Source organism: Adiantum capillus-veneris, chromosome 15 (genome assembly GCF_014529385.1).
Source record: "Adiantum capillus-veneris isolate H3 chromosome 15, ASM1452938v2, whole genome shotgun sequence".
In the NCBI taxonomy this organism is placed as follows: domain Eukaryota; kingdom Viridiplantae; phylum Streptophyta; class Polypodiopsida; order Polypodiales; family Pteridaceae; genus Adiantum; species Adiantum capillus-veneris.
In genome coordinates this window covers 52,541,833-52,564,519 of record NC_140945.1, presented here as the reverse complement: position 1 = coordinate 52,564,519, position 22,687 = coordinate 52,541,833, and the positions used below count along the sequence as shown (strand labels likewise).

Below are 22,687 nucleotides of genomic sequence, written 5' to 3'. Positions count from 1 at the left end.
GGTCCCTTTATGGGGTCTTGAGTGGGCGCTGCTGAAGATTGCACTATAGGTGAAGAATTTGCAGCGTCTTGTCGTAGAAAAGAGGCGCCATTAGCTGGAGTGGCATCCACTTTGAAAGCGACATATTCGTGTTGTAACTCGCCTTGAAGAAGCTTGGTGGGGGGTAGTATAGCAAACACAGAGGATAACTTTGGTTTGGTCGGAGAGTCAGACATAGACATAGATGGGGTTGAGTTTGAGGTGTGTCGGAACTCCTGGAGATCTTCTACATTGGCTACTGGCTTCGACGACTCATTGGGCTCATCTTCATCTGAAAATGTGGAGGAGTTTGTATCCTCGGGCAAAGGCAAAGGTTGAATAGAGACTCCATAACAAGGCATAGACTTGGTAGCTTCCAACCACTCTAGTAGATCTTCGTCTGACCCTTTAGGTGTAGTAGGCTGTTCTTGTTCAGGGTTGGTTTCCATTGATAAAGAAACTTGCTGCACCACGGGATCCATACCTCCTTCTAAGAGAATGGGTTGCATCGGGGAGCTAGAAGTATGTATCCACATGGCATCGTTTCCCCAATCATGAAGTGCTTTAGTGTGTGGCAGCCATGGTCTTCCAATGAGCAAGGGAAACCTCCCTCAACCTGGGGAAGACGAACCACAACAAAATCCAAGTTAAAAATAAAGTCTTGTAGCTGCAGAGGCACATTGTCCACTATGCCCACTGGGTAGACTGTCCGTTGGTCGGCCAATGTAACTGTGAAGGGAGCAGGGCGAGCAGGCTGTAGACCTAGAGCTAACATAGCGACTTCGGGCATCAGGTTGATACCAGATCCACCATCCACTATCACTCATGAGAATTGTCGACCCAAAATGGACATGTCAGGCGAGGGCTTCTATAATCAGTGAGTGGAGCAGTGGGATTCGATATCATATAGGACTCTAATGGTCGCACTGGGAGGTGCCCGCTACTAGGCCTTGCTCCAGGGTAAAGTGCCTGAATAACAGCAAGGGTGTCGCTTCGAAAACTCGCATCTAGTCGCAGCATGTCATAGAGGGACACTTGTTGGAAGGTGTTCTTCAAGATTGTCTCTGCTGTAAGCTTCTCTTTTTCTACCTGTTGTTTCTCTGGTACCTTGATCTTCTGTAGATCGGAAACTGCTTCTTAGAAAGCTTTATCAAGATCGGAGAGCAAAGATTTGAATTCTTGCTTGCCACTGGGTGATGGCTTGTCAGTAGCTGAAGGCAAGGTATCCACTGTTCGGAGAATATGTGGGGGAGTTGAACGTGTTGGAATACTAAGACCGATGGCAGCTCTCTTGGCCCGAGTGAGGACACCCGATGGCTGCTCTACCAACTGTAGCTTATTTTGAAAGGTAACCAGGTGGGTAGAAGGGGGCGACTGAGGAACGGTGCTAACTGCTATCAGATTAAGCTTGGGAAAGGTAAACTCATTCTCTCTTTGACTTGGGTACGAAGCCGTGGATGCACGAACTTTAGGGCAATCCTTACTGTAGTGATCCTTCGTTTCAGGGCAATGACGGCAGGGATGGGACCCTTCTGGCAAGGGGCATTTGCTTTGGTAATGCCCATATTCCCCGCATCTGTAGCACAAAATGGGCCAATTCAATGGGCGAGTCAAAGGGCCTGCTCCTGGTGCATGGAGTTGGAGGTGGAAGCATAGAAGCTTTGAGGTGATGAGGGAGCATGGGTATGATAAAAGCTCTGAGCGGGAAAAGTGCTTTGCATACCTTGCATAGGAGGGGCTGTCAATAAAGGTGGCATGTGGTGTGGATGGCCACAAGGAGAAACCATATTGGATGCCGGTGCTCCCCCTTGTTGAAGAGTATGACCAAGACTTTGCTGTATTTGTCGCAATCCTTTGAGGTAGTAGCAATCCTTGTCCTCATGACCAGACTTTTCACAGAAGTGGCAGTAAACCCGAAGGGGACAGTCCTGTGGAGGGTGTCCTGGAGAGCGGCATGAGCTGCACCATACCATAGCCGTAGTCTCCTGCTGAGACCTAAGCTCTTCTAGCTCTCTCTTTATTTGATCCAAAGCGTCGTGATGTGGGGGCTTCTCCTGTCTGAGGGAGATTGATTTCTCCTCTTGAAGAGCTCTCTCTAACTTTAGGGCTTCCAGTTCCTTGCATAAAGAAGTTATCGGATCAGAAGGACTTTCCCAAAACACTAAGGTGGTCTCTACCTGAGGGGAGTTGGTGAACAGCTTCCTAGCTCTCTCTATCTTAGTAGCAGCCGCGACAAACTCCCACTTTGGAGACTCTCTCGGAGTTTTTGCTGGGAAGTTTTGGGAAGAGCCTCCTCCACCCACTTCTTAACCATAAATTCCCCTGGTTGTTGAGGAAGTTTGGCAACCAGAGACTTGGTTTTAGTCATGAGTTCTGCAAAAGTCTCCTCTGGCTAGAGCACCATGTTGGCCAACTCATCCAAAACCTTTTCCCGGTAGTCACATGGCCTAAACGCTGCATAGAACTGTTGTCTTAAAGCTGCCCAAGTTGAAAAATGGTTCTCTGCAAACTGACTGTACCACTTGTCTGCTAAACCATCTAAGGTTGATGGAACAGTACCTAATAAACATCTTCCCTGTTAAGACCACAACCTCTACAAAGAGATACAAACCTCCTTGCATGGTCGTATGCATCTTCTGAGGAGAGTCCCTTTAAGGTGGCAAACTTGATGTTTACCTTGGCCAACACACTGGTCAACGCCTCCATGGCCTCTTGCTCAGGAGTCTGCTGCTCAATAGCTTGCTGTAACAAAATGGGGGAGAGCTTCACTGGGGAAGGTGACCTTGAAGATGTAGAACCAGATGGAGGAATGGATGAGGCTGTATGTGGAGGTATGGGTGATGAGGTTGGTGGACTTCTACCAGGTACTAAGGGTTGACGCCTTCTATTGTAGTACTTCAGAGGACTTAGTAGTGCGCTTTGACGCTCAAATGACCGCCTTGTATGTGTCATGCATGACCACAAACCCAACCAAACTCTGAGCAAGAAGACCTATAAATGTGGCTGAATGAACATAGGTCTAGGCCAGGACAAGTGACTAGACCACCTGGTCCAGGACTAGGGCAAGTGACTAGACCACCTAGCTGGACCAGGGACGAGGAAGGCTAGACCAGGGACGAGGACTTGGACGATGGTGAGAGAGGACCAGGGACGAGGAAGGCTAGACCAGGGACAAGGACTTGGTTGGACGAAGGCGAGAGAGGACCAGACTAAAGGGCGAGTAGATTAAGCTGTCCAGGGTGGAAACCCAGCTAGCGCCTCGAGTTGCACCTCAACAGAGAGTGAGACTTCGGTTGAGGTCCCACCGTGATCGCCAAAAATGAGAGCACCTGTAGCGTGGATAGTGTGTGTGCTCTCTACAGTGGGTGCTCCTCAATGGAATGTGCGTGACATCTCACTCAAACAGACTGAAAACAAAGGAAAATAAATAACAACTGATCACACAGAGACACAACAGCAGAGACACAACAGCAGACCAGAACATAGGACTCGACTATCTCAAAGAACCGATACAGACTGTGGCGTGGCAGCACTCAGCTCCAGCCCAGGACTCACGGGTACAATGGGGGTGTCGAGGCTTGGATATGCAGGGATGTGCAGACGTGCTGCGTATCTTGACTGGCTACTCTAGACGTGAAGAAGACGATGATAAACATGACCCAACAGCTACTACTCATATGTCCCACCATAAAGAGCCACCAACGGCTCATAAATGTCAAGCCATATACGTCTCTCTCCAAACTGAGGGTGGTGACCTGGCCACGATGTCCACTAGACCACCGTCCGTACTGCCCAGCCCAGAGAGTCCGTCCAATGTGAAACAGACCAGACCAACTGTACTAACTGTGTGTCTTGTGAAAGTGACACTGTAGCCTGCTACACCTCTCTGCATAAGCGTCTGTAGAGACCATCTATGTAGACAGAATCAGTCTCCGAAGTAAAAGCGTATCCCACCCCTTGTGTCCATGAAATTAGCAACAACAAGATTGAGAGCTCTTCGTAATATAAATGACACCATAAAGCTTGCTGAAAAGAAGATTACAACATTTAATTGTTAAAGTCCAATCATCACAAAAATGATATAGAATAGCAACGTACCTATAGGCTGCCAACAAAAATCAGCAGTTCTGAAGTTGGAACATACCTCTGCACCAAGTAGGTACCCTTGCACTGCTGAGTGTCCAAAAGGGTCTATTTGCCATCCACATCGTGGAACTTTCCCAAATTGATCTTTGATGTATTTATGTCCAAGTGTAGTTTGGTCTATCATATCAATGTAGTGAGTCGTGGCCTCATCATGCATACACCAGCCTCCATTTCTGAGGTTGTGCACCATAAACAACATCATGTACTTTCTTATGACTGGACAAGCATTTTAAGGTTGTGTGCGATGGTACCTACATAAACTCAAGCTGGCCTGCATTAACAAGCTGTTTCACAATATTTTGTTTCCTTGGCGTTTGCTCTCTCCACCATCGTTGAAAGAAAGCCTGAACCAATCAATAGGCAAGTAGTAAGTACAATCAAAGGAAAGGCTGGGAAAAGGTAAACCATGACATAAGACAACAGGATGTATGCTACAATGCACTTAACATTGACAAACTACATGCCATCCATTTAGATTACAAGTTTAGATAAGAACTAGATGTGGTGGAAATTGAGATGTAGTTGGCTGGTAAGGCCACCAACCCAAATCCAATAATTTCTTCTGCATAAGGTGTTAAAGTCAACTGCGGTCACAAACAAAAAGCAACCATCACAGCCCTATTTGTCATGACTGATTTGATCTTATGAAGAAGAGTTGAAGATGCCTTTTGAAGCATTCAAAGATATGTCAATCAGCATGAAAGTTGTTTTACTACACTGTAATGTTTGCAAAAACTTGAATAAACAACAGCATTTTTCACAAAGAGCATGACATTGCATTTGAGCTTGACACTACGAAAAACTAAAAAGACGCCAGAAAGGGAGCTTAATGTTGACACTCAAGAGCAACCAGATTTCTTGTACAATAGATAAACTGCCATCCTGTGTCTTTTTCCTTTTTGTTTTCTCTAGCTAGCTGCACTATCCAGTGTCTGATGCCCTACATCTTCAGTCTATAGACTCCTAAAGGCACGGTTACCAAGTCTCAGGGAAAGCCTTGCAAGTGAAGGCAGCCAGCTTAAGAACATCGAGACGTATGCTATACTGGAATGTTCCACTTGGAGTTAAATCTTTACACTCAAAACCCAAGAAAATTAATTGAGCTCTTCATAGGCTCAGTTCAGTGCTCTTTACTGATTTCCTCAATGTACAGAAGTACGCTCAAGCTTTTTCAAAGTTCAATTTCCTTTGCTTCCTGGTGAGTCTTTAACAGCAAGTCTTTTGTCAGATTCACAAAAATTATGAATATATGCCCAGGACAGATCGTTCTACCAGAACAGACAATAAGATAATTTGGGTCTTCAGTTGACGTGGAAAATGTCTGCGAAAAAATGCTGTGTAAATTTTACATTAAGAAAGCATATTGTAAGTGTGAGATGTGCTTGCTCTCACTACAACAATAAACTCGCGAGCTCCCTTTGCTCGTAGAGAAAAAATGAGAGAGAGAATGGAAACAGAGCTAAATGTGTTTAACTCTCTACCCAACCTTTGCTTATATAGGAAAGGTCTTGCCAATTTTAGGGCAGCCAATGTGAACTGGCCCTTGAGGCTCCATTTCCACTTGGCATTCGCATTAGCCCTCTATCCCACACTTTGCCACTTTTCCTACTTATAAGCACCCAAGAGTGTAGGCCAGATTCCTAGCTGCTTGCCGCAATCCATGGCTAATCTTGGCACCTTTGTCCTTGTGCGCTGCAGCGCACACTTGACGTGCCTAGCCATTCAATCAGCTTACATTGCACTTGGTCTATCTCTTGGACCTAAGCCTTATCCAAAGACCCTAGTTGTTCCGAGATCTCGTAAATTCACTCACCTTTGACTATCTGTCACTTTGTAAATACGCCAGGTTTTTACCAGATATCTAATATTCTTACTCCCTTAGCCTAAATCATTGTCCTTAATGATCAGGTGTAGCTAGAAAAGAAAAAAAATTCTAGCAAAACACATGCCAAACTAAACAAGAATTAGTCATGCTCTGGCTGTCTTGTCCAAATTTGGAACTCATTTGCCCTTGCAATATCTACTGACTACATGGCTACACTGAGGACACTAACGAACTAGTAGTCAATCTAACAACCCCATTAGAGATCATAAATTCTTCGATATGAAGATTCTTTCAATGATTGTACTGATCGTGATATTTGGAGTACCTGTTAGTCTATGACTCTCCATGGAGTGAAAGTCTATTACTATTTTGTCCACCCCTTGAAAAGATGTATTTTCCTAAACGATAGCTAATTACCTAGAAGCTTAAGTTGCTACGCACCCACAAAGATACTCGACAATTGTGTCCCATATCACATTGGAAAGGAATCCACGTAGCTAAGTAAACGTAAACTTGTCTTTCAAAGATCCTGGTCTACTTGACCAAAACATAGATACATAGATACTTGACAGATGTGTCCCATACCACACTGTAAAGCAATCCATGTAGCTAAGTAAACTCCTCGTTCCAGAATATTGGTCCAATTGACCCAAACAAAGCAATCATTTTGGTCAAACACAAAAAAAAAATCTAACAAAGGTTACGTTTTTGCTACATAGATACTTGACACATGTGTCTCATACTACACTATAAGGCAATCCATGCAACGAAGTGAACTCCTCTTTCAATAATATTGGTCTGCTTGACCAAAACAAAGAAATGGTGTTATCCCCCCTCTCCCACAACCCCTTTTGCCTCACTGTATCGACCTCCCTTTGTCCTAGTTCGGAATTTCTCCATAGTAAGGGTTTGCAACAACAAAGATCGTGTTGGCACCCCACCCACCAGCAGTAGCAGACAGACATGGATACTCATGCTCTGCCACAGAGGGACTCAAATAAAGCCCCCTCGCTGTTATGAGCGCGTATAGAGCTAGAAGAGAGCAAGAGGAGGCGCTCACAATATACAAGAACTTGGGACTTGATGATAAGCTTAATCTTGATTACAAGACTTAATACTTTATTAAGAGAGCTTGATACGAGACTTGGATTACATGACTGGAGTACAAGACAAGGCTTGATTGCAAGGACAAGATTTGAGCATAAGACAAGAACTAGAAGAGTGCTTTCCTCATAGGAGCCTCACAACTGGTGTTGGCAAGATTGAGGGGCTTGTGGCCCAAGACCCCTATTTATACTAGTGCTTGAGGAGGTTACTTGAGGAGGTTAGAACTTTCTAGATTCTTCTTGAGGAGGTTAGAATTTTCTAGAACCTTCTTGATCCTTCTACTTCATCTAGAACTTTCCATAAACTTCTAGATTCTTCCGGAATCTTCTCCAAGCTTCTAAAAACTTCTAGATTCTTCTTCAAGCTTCTAGAACTAGATTTCAAGAAATTGATGGGCTAATTTACTATAAGGGTCTTCTCTATATTCCGCCAGGACCAACACGCTTGGAGGTACTTAGGCAGAGGCATGATCTTCCATCCGCAGGGCAATTTGGGGTTGATAAGACAATTGAGCTTCTATCCCGTGACTTTTCGTGGCCTCAAATGTGGAAGCTTGTCAAGGAGTATTTATACACTTGTGACACTTGCAATAGACCAAAAAGGCACCTCGTCATCGTCCTCATGGGTTAGTCCATCCCTTGCCCATTCCAAGCAATCCATGGTCATCCATCTCCATGAATTTCATTGTAGAGCTACCCTTGTCACAAGGATTTGACTCCATTTTTGTGGTCATGGATCGGTTTACAAAGATGGCACACTTCATTCCAACCACTAAAACCATCATCGGAGAAGTACAGCCAAACTCTTTTACAACATATCTATTGTTGTCATCGCCTACATCATCGCTTGTATATACTATAATCGCCTGCATCATCGCCTATGTCATCATCTGCATCGTCACTAGAAGACTCTAGAAGAATCTAGAAGGATCCAAAAGATTTTAGAAGGTTCGAAAGTCCTCATAACCCCTTGTCCTTGTAGTTATTGTCTAATATTCTGCGCAAGTGGGTCCTTTGCAATTTGCTTCTTCACCTTAGAAAAGAAAAGTAGAATCTTTAGGAGCTTGGCTTATGGTGGTGTTTAGATTAAGTTGCTCAGGTTTCAAAATCATCGACTCTTGTTGATCAAATGCTGCGTCGCCTTCTCTAGGTGCAAGGTAGGATCTTCTTGATAAGGCATTTGGCTTACCTTATTGACCACCAAGCCTATAAGAGATAATAAAATCAAACCTTGATAGGATACCACTCCACCTGGCTTGGCGACGATTCAAGACGCGGGATGCCATGAAGTATTCCAAATTCTTGTGATCTGTATAGACAGTGATCTTATGAGGAGCTCCTTCAAGTAGGTGATGCCAGGTTTCAAAAGAGTCGATGATTGCTAAGAGCTCTTTGTCATGGATTTCATAATTGATTTCTGTAGTTGAGAACTTGCGAAATGAAAAGCCACTAGATGTACTCTCGACCATCCTCACCTACTTGGGATAGAATAGCGCCAAGGGCAAAATCTCAAGCATCTGTTTCTAGGATGAAAGGCTTTGTAGGATCTGCATGAATTAGAATGGGTCGTGAAAGTTTGCTTGAGAGTCTAAAAAGCTTCCGCGGCCTATGAGTCCCAAACAAACTTATTATGGCTTGTCAACCTTGTGAGTGTTGTAACCACCTTGGAGTACCCCTTGATAAAGATACGATAAAAATTTGCAAATCCGAGGAAACATTGGACATCTCTTACCGAGGTGGGTGTCTCCCAATCAAGGATGGTTTGAACCTTCTTTGGATCCATGGAGATTCCCTTTTCAGAAATAACATAACCAAGAAATTCCACCTTAGATTGGTGAAAAGAACACTTCTCCAGCTTTGCATATAACCCTGATGCACGAAGCTTTTCACACTAACCGTACATGCTCTTCTTAATCCTTGGAAAATATCAAGATATAATCCAAGTATATTACCCCAGAATAATCCAAATACTCCCGCAAGATGTCGTTCATTAAATGTTGAAAAACTGTTGGGGCTTTTGTGAGACCAAATGGCATGACCATATATTCAAAGTGGCCATTCCTTGTCCGAAAGGCTGTCTTCCATTCATAACCTTCTTTGATCCTGACTAGGTTGTAAGCAGCACGAAGGTCTATTTTTGTGAATATTCGTGTCGTGCCAAGGCGCTCAAGAAGCTCTAGGATCAAGGGAAGGGGATACCAATTCTTGACGGTGATCTTGTTCGGGCCCCTATAATCCACGCACATTCGGAGAGTTCTATCCCTTTTTTTTACAAAGAGTATTGGAGCTCCTGCTTGGGACTTTGAATGTTTTATGAGCCCCTCAGCAAAATTATCATCAATATTTTTTCGTAATTCTACCGATTCATCTTGAGATAGCTTGTATATTGGACCAAAAGGGGGTTGGGTTCCCTCTTGAAGCTTTATAGCACAATCATGGGTCAATGCTCCGGTAAGAGGTCTGCTGTCACAAAGTGATGACATGGCTGCCCAAAATTGAAACCCTAACTGCTGCTGAAACCCTAATTCTCGAAATCCTAACCCTAAAATCTGCAAAAAAATCCTAAAACTACAAAAACCCTAACCCTAATCCTAGGGCAGCAGGACTGAATCCTGGAAAAAGCGCTAACATGATGACGTGGCACCGTACACAGCTTTCCGGAAATTGCGGCGCTAATTAAGGGCTGCGGCAGATGTGCTTTTTGCTCTACGCAAATTGCAAGAGGAGAGAGAGAGAGAGAGAGAGAGAGAGAGAGAGAGAGAGAGAGAGAGAGAGAGAGAACTACATTGCTTTATTTTTTAAACTCAAGAGAGTTTGTGAGAGAAAAGATCTTTTGCTTTATTTTTAGGCTTTTTGATTTGAAGCTTTTGGGGCACAGCTTTTGGCATCCCTTGTAAACAATAACTATGTGGTTTGGGCTCCCACTCTGCAGAGCATCTGGACGCAGAGTCTGAGAGTGAGACCCGAACCACTCTTGTACTTTGAACACTGATTAATACAAAAAGAAATACCGAAAGGGGCGTCAGTCTTTGGGGCCAATATCTCTAGGCACGGAACTCCGCCGGGCCAGTGCAAAAATCTATTGTGAACTGTGAAGTGTTTTGAAGTGGTTATTTGGTGCTGTCATGATTGATTCTCGACTTGGAGTGTCCAAGTCTGTTATAGTGGTATCAGAGCACGGCTGATTTCTCTTCTATGGAAAATCTGATCCCAATTTTTTTTTCCTAGCGGCACCTATGGCTTCACGCAAGGATCAGTCGACGCCCTCTGTATCCGGAGATGCGGACAGGGATCACAACGAAGATTCCGGCAGAGAGTATGGCCCACCTCTGCCTACTCAGGCGGAGCAATGAGAGATGAAGCGTCGTCAATTTATTGGCGATGCAACAAAGATGATGCTCAGTTTTGCGAAGGACCCAAAATTGGCAAAATATATGAGCGAGACTTCTTTTCAGGAAGTGCACGAGCAGTGGCAGAAAACCACAACACCACCCCCGAAACCCGCTCTCAAGAAACCTTCTGCTCACAAGACATTTTCAGAGAAGAAATTAGAAGAGGTGGTTGATGCACGGATTGCTCAGCTTTTTGACACGCAGAACAAAGCCAAAAAGCACGGAAAAAAGCAGAAGAAAGGCACTGACTTCCCCAGTTATTTGGGTCGTCAATCGACATTTGATAAGGCAAAGAAACAGAAGAAGCGTGTTCGATTTGAAGGAGTACCCAGTTCTTCTTCTTCTTCTTCTTCTTCTGACAGTTCTTCTAGCTCTTCGATTCGAGCGAAGAAGACTCAAAAGGCAAAAAGCGAAGCAAGAAACGACGCTTCGAAAAGGGCAAGAAAATGGCAAAGAAGTCTAAATCTCGCCCAATGAGTGACAGTTCTACAAAGGACTCATCTACAGACAGTTCAGACTCTGATGACGGCAACTTTTATGTGAACAAGAAGAATTTTTATAAAGCCAACCAATATGACTTTCTGGAAGATAAAAGCAAGAAAGTCCAAGAGTTTAAGGAAGGTGGACAGTCGATCAAATTTGACACTTTTTCCGGATATAAAGATGCTTCGAAGGCTTTGTCTTTTATACAGCAGTTTGACATCGCTTTCGCGCAAGGACGCTACTCAGAGCACTCCAAGATTCGGAGAGCTGCCTCTTATTTTAAGGGGAATGCTCGAACTTGGTGGTCCACGCTTCTTTTAAACAAGACTGCGCCAGTTAAATGGCTGAAATTTAAGAAGCTTTTTATTTCTTCTTGGTTGACGCTAGAGTGTGAACGCGATATACAAGCTGCTTGGAACCATCTTCGAATGACCAAGAGAGATACAATGGATGCTTATTGCGAGAGATTCTGGAGCTCTTTTCTACCCGCCTCTTCATTCAAGAAGATCTCGTTCAGAGAACAGATTGAGCGGTTTACCTTGGGTCTACCTACAAAGATCCGAGATCACTGCTTGGAACAGATGTCAGCTTCTATTCAGGAGTTGATGAGTCATGCGAAGCGGGGTTTTGCCATTCACTCGGGCAGTCTGACCTACCCCACCGATGAGTCATGACACAACAAGCCGAACAGACTACAGCGAATGAAAGTAGAAAGAGAGAGCAACCCAAAAAAGAAGGATGCACAACCCAAGCTTACTCCTGAGGAGAGAACTCGCTTCATCAAGGAGGGGAAGTGCTTTGGATGCGGGGAACATGGACATATATCCGCGAAGTGCCCTAAAAAGGCACAGAATGAACAAGATGAAGAAAGGCTAGAAAGTTCTAAAGCAGCTGAGAGACGTGGCAGAAAAGGCAGATAAAAAGAAAAACTGGTACCACATGGCGTGGGGCCTGAACCGAATCAAATGAATGAAAGTACAAACTTTGCCGCTCTTGGGGCAAAGTGAAGGATCAGGAAGCTCTTTTGAAGGAGCCAAGGCCAACTTCTTTTCACTTGGAATTGGCGGCTCAATTTGGAACTACGTCCGACAGGCTGAGGCCACAGGCGGAGGTAGTTCGAGTGGCACCCGGACGGGATGTTGCCATTACACCGAGCATTGGCAAACTTCATTAGAAATGACGGGGGTGTTCAAGGCACGCGAGTGACGTTCTACTCGAAATCCCTTGGTACCACAAGAACTACGCCGTGGTTGACTACCAGGCCGAGAAAGCGACTTTGACAAATGAAGGGCTCAGAGATTGTACTTGATGAACTTCAGTTTCTTTACTCATTCTTTTGGGAAAGAACTAAACGATGGATAAAGGTCGAATATGTTTTGACCTGAACAAAAGAACGCCAAGATTTTTCTCCACACTCATGCCGATTGTTTTTTAGAGGGCCTAAGGATCATACCATTGATCTGATACCTGGAAGCACGCCACGAACCGGCCACCTTACCATGTGAGCCGAGCACACAATAAAGAGATTATGAACCAAATGAAAGACCTCTTGGAAAAGGGTCTTGTCCAGCCTAGTACTTCACCGTATTTCTCTCCAGTGTTGTTGATTTTGAAGAAAGACGGATCTTGGAGAATGTGCATCGATTATAGAGCTCTGAACAAAATCACCATCAAGAACAGATTTCTGATTCCTAGGATCGATGATATACTCGACAGATTATAGGGATCCTCGTGCTTTAGCAGGATTGATTTGAAGAGTGGATATCATCATATCAAAATCGCGCCGGGAGACGTCTACAAGACAGCTTTTCGAACGACTTTTGGGTTATTTGAGTTTTTGGTGATGCCTTTTGCCTTAACCAATGCTCCTGCGACATTTAACCGGATAATGGACAGGATTTTTTGAGAGTACAGGCTATTTGTTGGCACTTTCTTTAACGATATCATTGTTTTCTCCAAGAATGAGGCAGAACACAGAGATCATTTGCTTTAGGTCTTTCAGGCATTACGAGATCACAAGTTAGTGATTAATGCAAAGAAAAGTGAAATTTTCCTACCAGAGATACACTTTTTGGGACACATCGTCTCAGCAGCAGGAGTGCAAATGGATCCGGCCAAGATAGAGACTATTCGTGATTGGCCCGATTTGAAGAATGTCCGTGAAGTTAGAAGCGTCTTGGGACTGTGTTCGTACTACAGGCGGTTCATTCGAAAGTTTGCAAAGGTTGCTTCCCCTTTGCATATCTTGACACAGAAAGGAGTCCCTTTCTCGTGGGGATCCACACAGGTGACTGCCTTTCAGACATTGAAAGAGAAATTGACTACGGGACCAGTTTTGACTTTGCCAGACTTGCAGAAGTCATTTGAAGTATATTGTGATGCTTGTGGTCGCGGTCTTAATGCAAGAAGGCCATGTCATTGCTTACGAGAGCCGATTGTTCTCAAGGCCGGAAATGACAGCACAGATTTATGAGAAAGATCTTTTGGCGGTTGTCCATGCTCTTACTCAGTGGCGGCGGCATTACCTACTCGGAGCGGATTTTACTGTCTTTACAGGCCATCAGAGTTTGCGCTACTTCTTGTCACAGAAGCAGCTTTCGGAAAAGCAGATGCGGTGGGCAAACATCTTGTCACAGTTTCACTTCCACATTGTCCATGTGCAGGGACAGAAGAATGTGGTGGCAAATGCTTTGTCTTGGAAGCCGTTGGTTCTGGCTATTTCCGCGATACATCATAGGAGCTTCGAGGATATGGTCGCCCAGTATGCCACAGATACAGATTTTGCAAACGTTTTCACACGGATACGGGATGGGGAGACAGTAGCGGGATATTCCATTCGGGATGGCTACTTGATGAGAAAAACCATGTTGTGCGTTACACAGTCGTTGAAGGAAAAGGTTATGACTGAATGCCACTGTCCACCTTTTACGGGTCACCGCGGCATTGCTACCATCATGAAAGGGGTAGAGAGATACTTCTTTTGGCCGAGACTCAAAAAGGATGTGGAAGAGTTTGTGCGCAGTTGCTTGGTATGCCTGAAGGTCAAGTTTGACAGGCATAAAGCACAGGGATTGTTACAGCCTTTACCCATACCCACCCGTCTCTGGGAAAGTATTGCAATGGATTTCATTTTTGATGTCCCGAGAACACAGAGTGGTCATGATGGTATCTGGACTGTTATTGACAGATTTAGCAAACAGGCTCATTTCATTTCAGTGAAGAAAACAGTCATGCCGGATCACTTAGCGAGACTGTTTGTGGCCCACATCTTCAGATTACATGGCATGCCTGAGACGATTGTCTCCGACAGGGACCCCAGATTTACGAGTTTGTTTTGAAAGGCAATTTGGGATAACATTGGCACGCGGTTGCAGTTCTCGTCATCGTTCCACCCGCAGACCACCCGCAAACTGACGGGAAATCTGAGGTTGCCAACTCAGTAGTTTTAGATTTATTGAAGTCTTATATCTCGGATCAGAAGACTCAATGGGAAAAGTACTTACCTTTGGTGGAATTTGCCTACAATAACACGATACACTCTTCGACGGGAAAGGCACCATTTGAGATTGTTGAAGGTACTACGAAGGTTCACCCTTCCTAAGCACAACAGATAAGATTTTTGAAGCAGATGAATATACGCGAGACTTAGATATGGCTTTTACCAAGGTTCGTGAGACTTTGCAGAAATCTCAAGAACGATAGAAAAAGGCAGCGGATCGCCATCGTCGCAACTTGAAATTGAAGGAGGATAATTGGGTGCTCTTACGTTTTGAGAAGGCACGCCTGAGAAAGAAGAGAAAGGGAAAGGAGAGGCTTTTTCCAAAGCTCAGTATGCGATACTGCGGACCTTTCCAGATCTCTGAAAAGATAAATGATGTCTCCTTCCGACTGAAACTGCCTGATACTTGGAGGATTCACAATGCATTTCATGTGAGTGTCTTGAAACCGTTTAAAGGTGATGTGCCTGATGATGGGGAGCCTGATGAGCAACCCGAAGTGGAAGAAAACGAGGAGACCCTTGTTCCAGAACAGATTTTGGCACATAAGGATACGAAGAATAAAGGTAAAGTCCGAAGGCGGTTCTTGGTTAAGTTCAAGAACTATCCTGCATTGGATGCGAAGTGAATGGAGGAGGAAGACCTGGCAGATACTCCTCAGATTGTGAAACTTTACCTCGAGGCTTTTGGTTTAGCATAGTCTACTCCAAATGGAACCAAGATTCAGCTTGGCCGGAGATCTGGTGCAGTGGGATGCACAAGAGGGGAGTTACTCCGCTCCTTTGTCAACAGATGCCTTGATTTTGATACTAAAGTCACTAATGTCTCTTTGAGCTTCAGAGATACTGAGAGCTGACAGTATTCTGCTGGATGACTTTACGAAATGGAATTCCTGATTATGATACTGATTTTTTCTTGACTTTTTTTTAAGTGCAGGAACTGATAGACAAAATGACTGCAGAATTTTGGTCTGATTGATCTCGAATAGACATGGTTGCAATAGGGGTTAGTCAATCGGACATCGATGAGGTCCTGATTGGATCTAGATGCGATTGCTAGCTACATTGCTGATAAATCATGGTCTAAGATCCGAATGAATGTTGAATGTCATGTGATGTCCTGTGATGTCGTGTGATGTGACTGTCGATTGGTACATGTGCTAGATGTGTGTTCCTAGTACGTACTAACAGTCAGTGTCTGCTAAGACAGTTTATGGCCTCTGTCTGTTTTGCAAGCGTAATCGAGGGCAATTACAATGCTTTCAAGAGGAGGGTATGTCACAAAGTGCTAACGTGGCTTCCCAGAACTGAAACCCTAACTGCTGCTGAAAACCCTAATTCCGGAAACCCTAATCCTAAAATCTATCAAAAACCCTAAAACAACAAAAACCCTAACCCTAACCCTAGGACAGCAGGTCTGAATCCCGAAAAAAGCGTTGACATGATGACGTGGCACCGTACACAGCTTTCCGGAAAGTGCGGCGCTAATTAAGGGCTGCGGCAGATGTGCTTTTTGCTCTACGCAAATTGCAAGGAGAGAGAGAGAGAGAGAGAGAGAGAGAGAGAGAGAGAGAGAGAACTACATTGCTTTATTTTTTAAACTCAAGAGAGTTTGTGAGAGAAAAGATCCTTTGCTTTATTTTCAGGCTTTTTGATTTGAAGCTTTTGGGGCACAGCTTTTGGCATACCTTGTAAACAATAACTATGTGGTTTGGGCTCCCACTCTGCAGAGCATCTGGACGCAGAGTCTGAGAGTGAGACGCGAACCACTCTTGTACTTTGAACACTGATTAATACAAAAAGAAATACCGAAAGGGGCGCCAATCTTTGGGGCCAATATCTCTAGGCACGGAACTCCGCCGGGCCAGTGCAAATCTATTGTGAATTGTGAACTGTTTTGAAGTGGTTATTTGGTGCTGTCGTGATTGATTCTTAACTTGGAGTGTCCAAGTCTGTTACATCTGCATTCTTCTTCTCAAAAACATCATTGTAATTTTGATATTGACACGGCATTGCCTCCATGCTTTTTTCTGTTGCCGTTGATAGAAGTTTTTTGGTTCAAAGTTTACCAGCCCATGTATATATGGTGTGCTCGTTTTTCCATTTTTGAGTGTGGTATGATTGCTTGTACAATGCTGGGCAAGGCCAATCTTTGATGTATGCTCTTGGCTATACAGCTCGCTATTTGACCAGGTTTGCAAGAGTCCAGTAGTGTTAAAGTTGAGCATGAATGCTCAACTAGAGGGTTGGGCAATGATGATGGAATCCAAATCCTCCTCGGCCAGTGCATTCGAGGGCCAAGAAACCCTATGATCGACCACTTTTCTAATAACTATGCAAGTGCTAAAGTGAATTCGAGGTGTATCTAAGCAGAAGCTTCAAAGTTGAGCTCATTGTGATCAGTCTAGAGTATGTTTAGAAGCTTCAAATCAAGCATCATGTAGGACAATCTCCAACGAGTCTGGGAAATGGCCTTCCAACTAGAAGCGTCTGTGTATATTGCACCACCATGGAAGACAAATGAAGTGTTGGAGTGTGCTCGGCCAAGCATTATGATCATTGTTCCCTTTTTCAGTTACTTTGCATTTATATGTCTTTGCGTCGGCATGGTCTCTTTGCGAGGTAATCACTTCACTCGAGGTGCTTTGGCGAGCTACGGTCAGATGTGAACAACTCGAGTCGAAAGCTGCAGTTGCCATGGCTAGGGTCGGATGCTCAGTGGTGGGGAAGAGGGAAAGGCTTTGAAGCTCAAGATCTTGAAAGGGGGAGGTTAGTGGGAACCCGCCTTTGATTTATTTTTTTTTTGAAGCCAATCTAAAAAAATGCAAGTCGTCAAGAATGATTGAGCGAGGCGTGGGCAGGAAGTGGGCTGCCGCCATGAAAGGGAAGGTGGACAAGCTGTAGGAAAACGGATTGGAGGACCAAGAAAGGGCATGTGGGTGTTGCAGGGGGAGCAGGTAGAGAAGGATACAGAGCGGCCAAAGGCTGGAGAGTAAGCACAGAGAGGGGAGCAGATTCTGAGCCGACTCTGAGAGGCCACGAACTTGGCAAGCAGGGGGGCTCAACCGTGAGCAAGAGGAAGGCTGCCAGTTGAAGGCTCCCAAGGAGTGCCAGTTATATGGGAGAGAGGTCACCGAAGGGCTGTGCATGAGCAAGACAGAGAAAGCATACAGAGGGGTGAGCAAGAAGAGAAGGGGCTCTCGAACCAGGCTTGGCAAGAGCAAAAGAAAATGGCGCCAACTTGAGGCAGAGAAGGGGTAGCCTTGAGGAGTGTGAAGCCGAAAGGCAGGAGAAGGCGCTGCAGAAGCTCGAAGGAGGAGCAACCGAGGTTGGGCAGGCGTGCAGGTACCCAATTGGATAGGAAGTGGGTGTGTAAGAGGGGAGTGGCCAGTATGGCCAGGAGAAAGCTCCAAAGACTGAGCTCAAGGGCTGGATATAAAGTCATTAGTTCATGCCAAAAAGCTTGCCCACTAGCCTCATGTATATATGTATACATAGCCCTGCAAGTCTTGGAAGCGACCATGTAAAAATTCATGTACAAAGGTGTGATTTTTCTATGCTTGGGTGCTGATGTTTTGGGTTGTTCGCGTCTCCAAGACATGGTTTTTAATAAAATATTTTCAGCCGTGCTTTATAGCTCGTGAATCGGACTTGTACATCATGAGTTATGAGCATCCGAAGCGAGCGGTCTCAACTTAGATAGTGATTGCGGGTGCATGTGTAACAGACTTGGACACTCCAAGTCAAGATTCTACCGCGACACGACAAGAATTCACTTCAAAACAATTCACAGTTCACAATTGATTCGACATGGCCCGGCGGAGTTCCGTGCCTAGAGATATTGGCCCCAAAGTCTGGCGCCCCTTTCAGTATTTCTTTTTGTATTAATCTGTTGCACAAAGTACACGGAGTGGCTGGATCTCACTCTCAGACTCTGTGTCCAGATCCTCTGAGAAGTGGGGGCCCAACAACACTTATAAAGAGTTACAAGGGATGCCTAAAGCAAAGCTGTAAAAGCTGAAAATCAAAAGCTTTTTAAAAATAAAGCAATGCTTCAAAAGCTCTCTCTCTCTCTCTCTCTTTCTCATGCTTTTGCGTAAAATAAAGAAGCCCCTTTTGCGTAGAGATGCTACCGTACGAATCTGCCACGTCAGCCAGGTTTCCTGTGAACTGCGCCGCAAAACGCGGACTTCCGTACAGTCATGCCACGTTAGCCCTAGCGCGGAATTTTTGGGACATGTCTCCTACCAGCCGGGGGGGGTTTGTGTGTACTGGGCAGCCACGTCACCAGTTTGTGACAGCATGCAACAAAGGCAACTGGGCCAACTTAATGATTTGAATTGGAAATGCTAAGATTTAAGATTTCTAGAAGTAGCCGAGATGGTGGGATTTGAGCCGTATGTTACGGTGTGTCATTCAGTGACCGGAGCAGCAAGTTATGCTCGGAGGAAAGTGTCTACGAAGTTCTTCTTTGGGGAGAATTTGGAAAATTGTTGGGCACAAGGAGTTTGGGAGCCTTGGGGAGGAGGTTGCCATGTGGAAGGGGGATTATCCCACATGGGAAGGGAAAAGGGGAGAGTGGGGGGTATATAGGCTAAAGAGGGAGTGCCCTTTAGGTGTATCACTTGGTGAAAGGCTTGGCTTGATGGGCTCGTGGGCTCCTTGGGGAGAGAGGGTGCCTTTTCTAGCTGTCCACACTTCCTAGCCAGGCGCTTGGTCCACTTTTGGTCCACTGGACACCTGCCCCCACCCCGTTTCCTTGGTCAAAGGGTCACCGACACCTGATTTTATGCCCAAAAAAGGCCAAAAATGAGCCAATTAAAAGATACCTTCAAAGAGAGCCTTGTCGACTGAGAAGAGAGAAAATTTTGGGATAAAAGATAAGAAAGCCCCCCATTTTAATAGCTGCAACACTTCACGACTTCTAGAGAGCTCAATTTTTAGCAAGAAAAAGTATACCCCCGGTTTTGAGCGGCCATAACTCTTTCATCTTCCATCTATTTTTTGCTTATAGATACTCTACGGACATCTCCACGAGACGAGCTTTGTCATGTGTCCTCGGTTTCTCCTAATTTCGAGTGTGTTTCATGCTTGAAGGGTTTTTCATAGAAGGGTTTTTCCTAAATCTCTCAGATGTTATCACAAGTTTTTCAGCGGTGTAATAGTTCTTCCTTCCGATGGTGTGATTCGTGCAAGGCTATAGAGGCACTCATTTTTCTTGCCGTTTGCACGCTAACAACGCCTTCCCAGTAATAAAGATACTCTTTACGGGGAAAGACCAGCCCATCTCTTCGTCCCAATACGATGTGGGTCTTCTTTCTCTCTCTATCTATCTATCTATATTAATTGGCTTCATTATTAAGTGATAATTTATTTTTTTTAAATATCCAAGTATATTTGATATTATTATGTGATCCCGTTTGTGATGCAGATATTGTAGGAGTCTATATCTCACTCCCAATGGTGTGAGGCTATGATAGTTGAGATGTCTTCTATTTAGGACAATCATATTATGGAGTAGTTATCGCTTGGACATTCATAAGAGGATCTTCAAGAGATCAACCCCCAATTTTATGTACCATCGTGATAATGAGACCTTCCCTTCTTCCATGGTTCATTCTCAAAGCACTAGTTCTTTAGCACATAATCCTATTGTTCATGGATGGGTTCATTACCACTTTGTTTGAGATTACATTGAAGGCGGTTGTATCAGCTTGGAGTATTGTCCTATTGTCAAAAATCTTGCAAATTTTCCCACCAAGCCTCTACCTCGACCTAGACTAGATTATCTTCTTTAGCGACGTGACGTTAGACCACCCATCTGGCATGTTGCACTCAAGAGAGAGGTGTTGGAGATATGTCACCACTAGCTGGTGCATCCTAGGTTGCATCAACATGTCATGTTATATGGTCACAAAGGCTGTGTATTTGTATTTTCAGTTCATTTTGCCCATTTGTTGGCTATTTTAGCTGATGTGGCTCATTTATTAACCTTTTATAGACACTTGTTAGGTTTTTGCTGATGCGGCAAATTTATGAGCTTGAGTCACACAAAAACTAGGTACCCCCATGTTTTTGGACTCTAGATCACTTATATCAGTATATAAATGAGCCTTACTCCTTCATTCTCAATCATCCAGTTATCCCGGCACACTCTTGAGTTATTGAGCAATTGCGCTCTCTCTCTCTCTCTCTCTCTCTCTCTCTCTCTCTCTCTCTCTAGGCTGCCCCCTTTTCAGTGTTCCCTAGATGCACCATCCCTCACCCTCATACGTTCAGAGATTAGCAAGATCATCTCATTCAGTTGGATGCTAAGAGGACTTGGCTATCTCCGTCACATGAGTTGGGGACAAAAATGGCTTATTATCGGGACCATCTTCTCCGCACAACAAATGATGGGTTCATCACGCCCCAAGTATATGGACACCCACCTATCTCATGGCATTAGATGTGTTATTGGTTAGCTACGCACCTCATCTCACCAGTTGGAGATAGAGACTGGACGATACAGAGGTACAAACCCCAAAGGAGAGATTATACCAAGTTTGCCACAGAGAGCCAGAGACAGAAGAGCACTATATCTGCCAATGCACAGCATACTATGAGATTCACAAGCCTTTTCATTGCTTATTCACAGGAGGGATTTGGCCCCTTATCCCGCATCATGGATTGCTATGATCAGAGGTGCCTAGGTCTCTTCTTGCTCGAGATCCGTAGACTCAAAGAGACTACCTGAGGAGCGGAGGTACTACACATAGAGGATCCATACAAAGGCAGATCGCTACTTTTTACAGAGGGACTATTCAGGATGGCCCACCACAGGTTACCCAGTCACACCCTCATCAAGGAATTCTTCTTGATCGAGCCATCCAACTTGGCAACTCACGACACCCAAGGATGCGAGGATCTTCACATCATAGACGAGGTCTACATCGGAGCATCATTGAGAGACATCAAGCACCCTCTCCTCCCCCCCCCCCCCCCCCCCCCCTTCCCCCACAAGAGCTGACCATGGAGGACATTGAGGCCATACTGCACAGACCCATGAGAGAGTTCATGGGATGATCACCATTGTCTACTTTCCCCATTGTGAGCCTCATTAGCCCTCATGTGATTGTACCCCTCCCCATATGTTTTGAGTTGATCTATTATGTGATAAGGATGTCGATGCTGATGAGGATGATCACCCTTTTCTACTTTCCCCATTGTGAGCCTCATTAGCCCTCATGTGATTGTACCCCTCCCCATATGTTTTGAGTTGATCTATTATGTGATAAGGATATCGATGATGATGAGGATGTAGGTTAGGCTTACATACCTACCCACTCTAGGTACCCTCATTTATTTTTATCCTTATGTTCCCTTGACACTGTACTAGAGTCGCACATGGATGTAACCTTTGGGTCCCATAGGTCATTTTGGCCTTTTGAAGACGCTAGTATAACATTTCATTTCATCTCTCTCTCTCTCTCTCTCTCTCTCTCTCTCTCTCTCTCTCTCTCTCTCACACACACACACACACACACACACAGGTCATTTTGGTCTTTTGAAGACATTTAATATAACATTTCATTCCCCTCTCTTTTTTTGGCAAAAAAGTGGGGCTTGGTACCCTTTTGTATTACGTAATCGAAATTACATGCTCGAGGGCATTACATCGGCCCGTAGGCAACACACATAATGGATCTCATAGTGAAAAACCCCCTGAGATATTCAATTATTACAAACCATAGTGGAAAGACTACTAGTGATACAAAGTTACAAAAGATGGGTGATACGTCAAAAGCTAGGAGAAGGGGAGTGAGGGAAGAAAGTAGCAAAGAGTTAACGCAAAAGCAAGCCACCCTAAGTCAAGAGGAGGCCGAATCCGATAGCCAACTCCAAATCTCCAAGGCAATATACAATGGCGCATCCAAACAAAAGAGACATCATTGCCACAAGAGAACTATGCACCAAAAATCCGGGGAAGAGATAGCCTGTAGCCATCCCTGGCAATTATCAACAGGGCTATGACATTTTTCAATCTGCAAGCAGAAGCAATATATGGTGCAAATCTAAAGGCGAGGCAAGAACCGTCCAACACACCCACCACACCAATTCCACACCTAAATCACCCTTTAAATAGGAGAAAAAACAAAAAGGAACAAGCAATAAACAGGCGCGCACACACACACCTCAACCATAAACAGTCATGCAAAACACGCTCACCCCCAAGCACATG

General features: G+C 44.7%; 1 protein-coding gene across 1 annotated transcript in view; it reads right to left on the bottom strand.

Annotated features, from left to right (window-relative positions):
* LOC147440657 (alpha-mannosidase-like) overlaps nt 1-22,687 on the bottom strand; it is a 131,781-nt gene that overhangs the window by 107,800 nt on the left and 1,294 nt on the right. Inside the window, exons 3-4 of the mRNA XM_086482520.1 lie at nt 4,420-4,508; nt 4,163-4,337 (exon numbers count right to left, since the gene is read on the bottom strand). Of these exons, the coding sequence (XP_086338646.1) occupies nt 4,163-4,337; nt 4,420-4,508 (264 nt within the window). The remainder of the gene's footprint in view (nt 1-4,162; nt 4,338-4,419; nt 4,509-22,687) is intronic.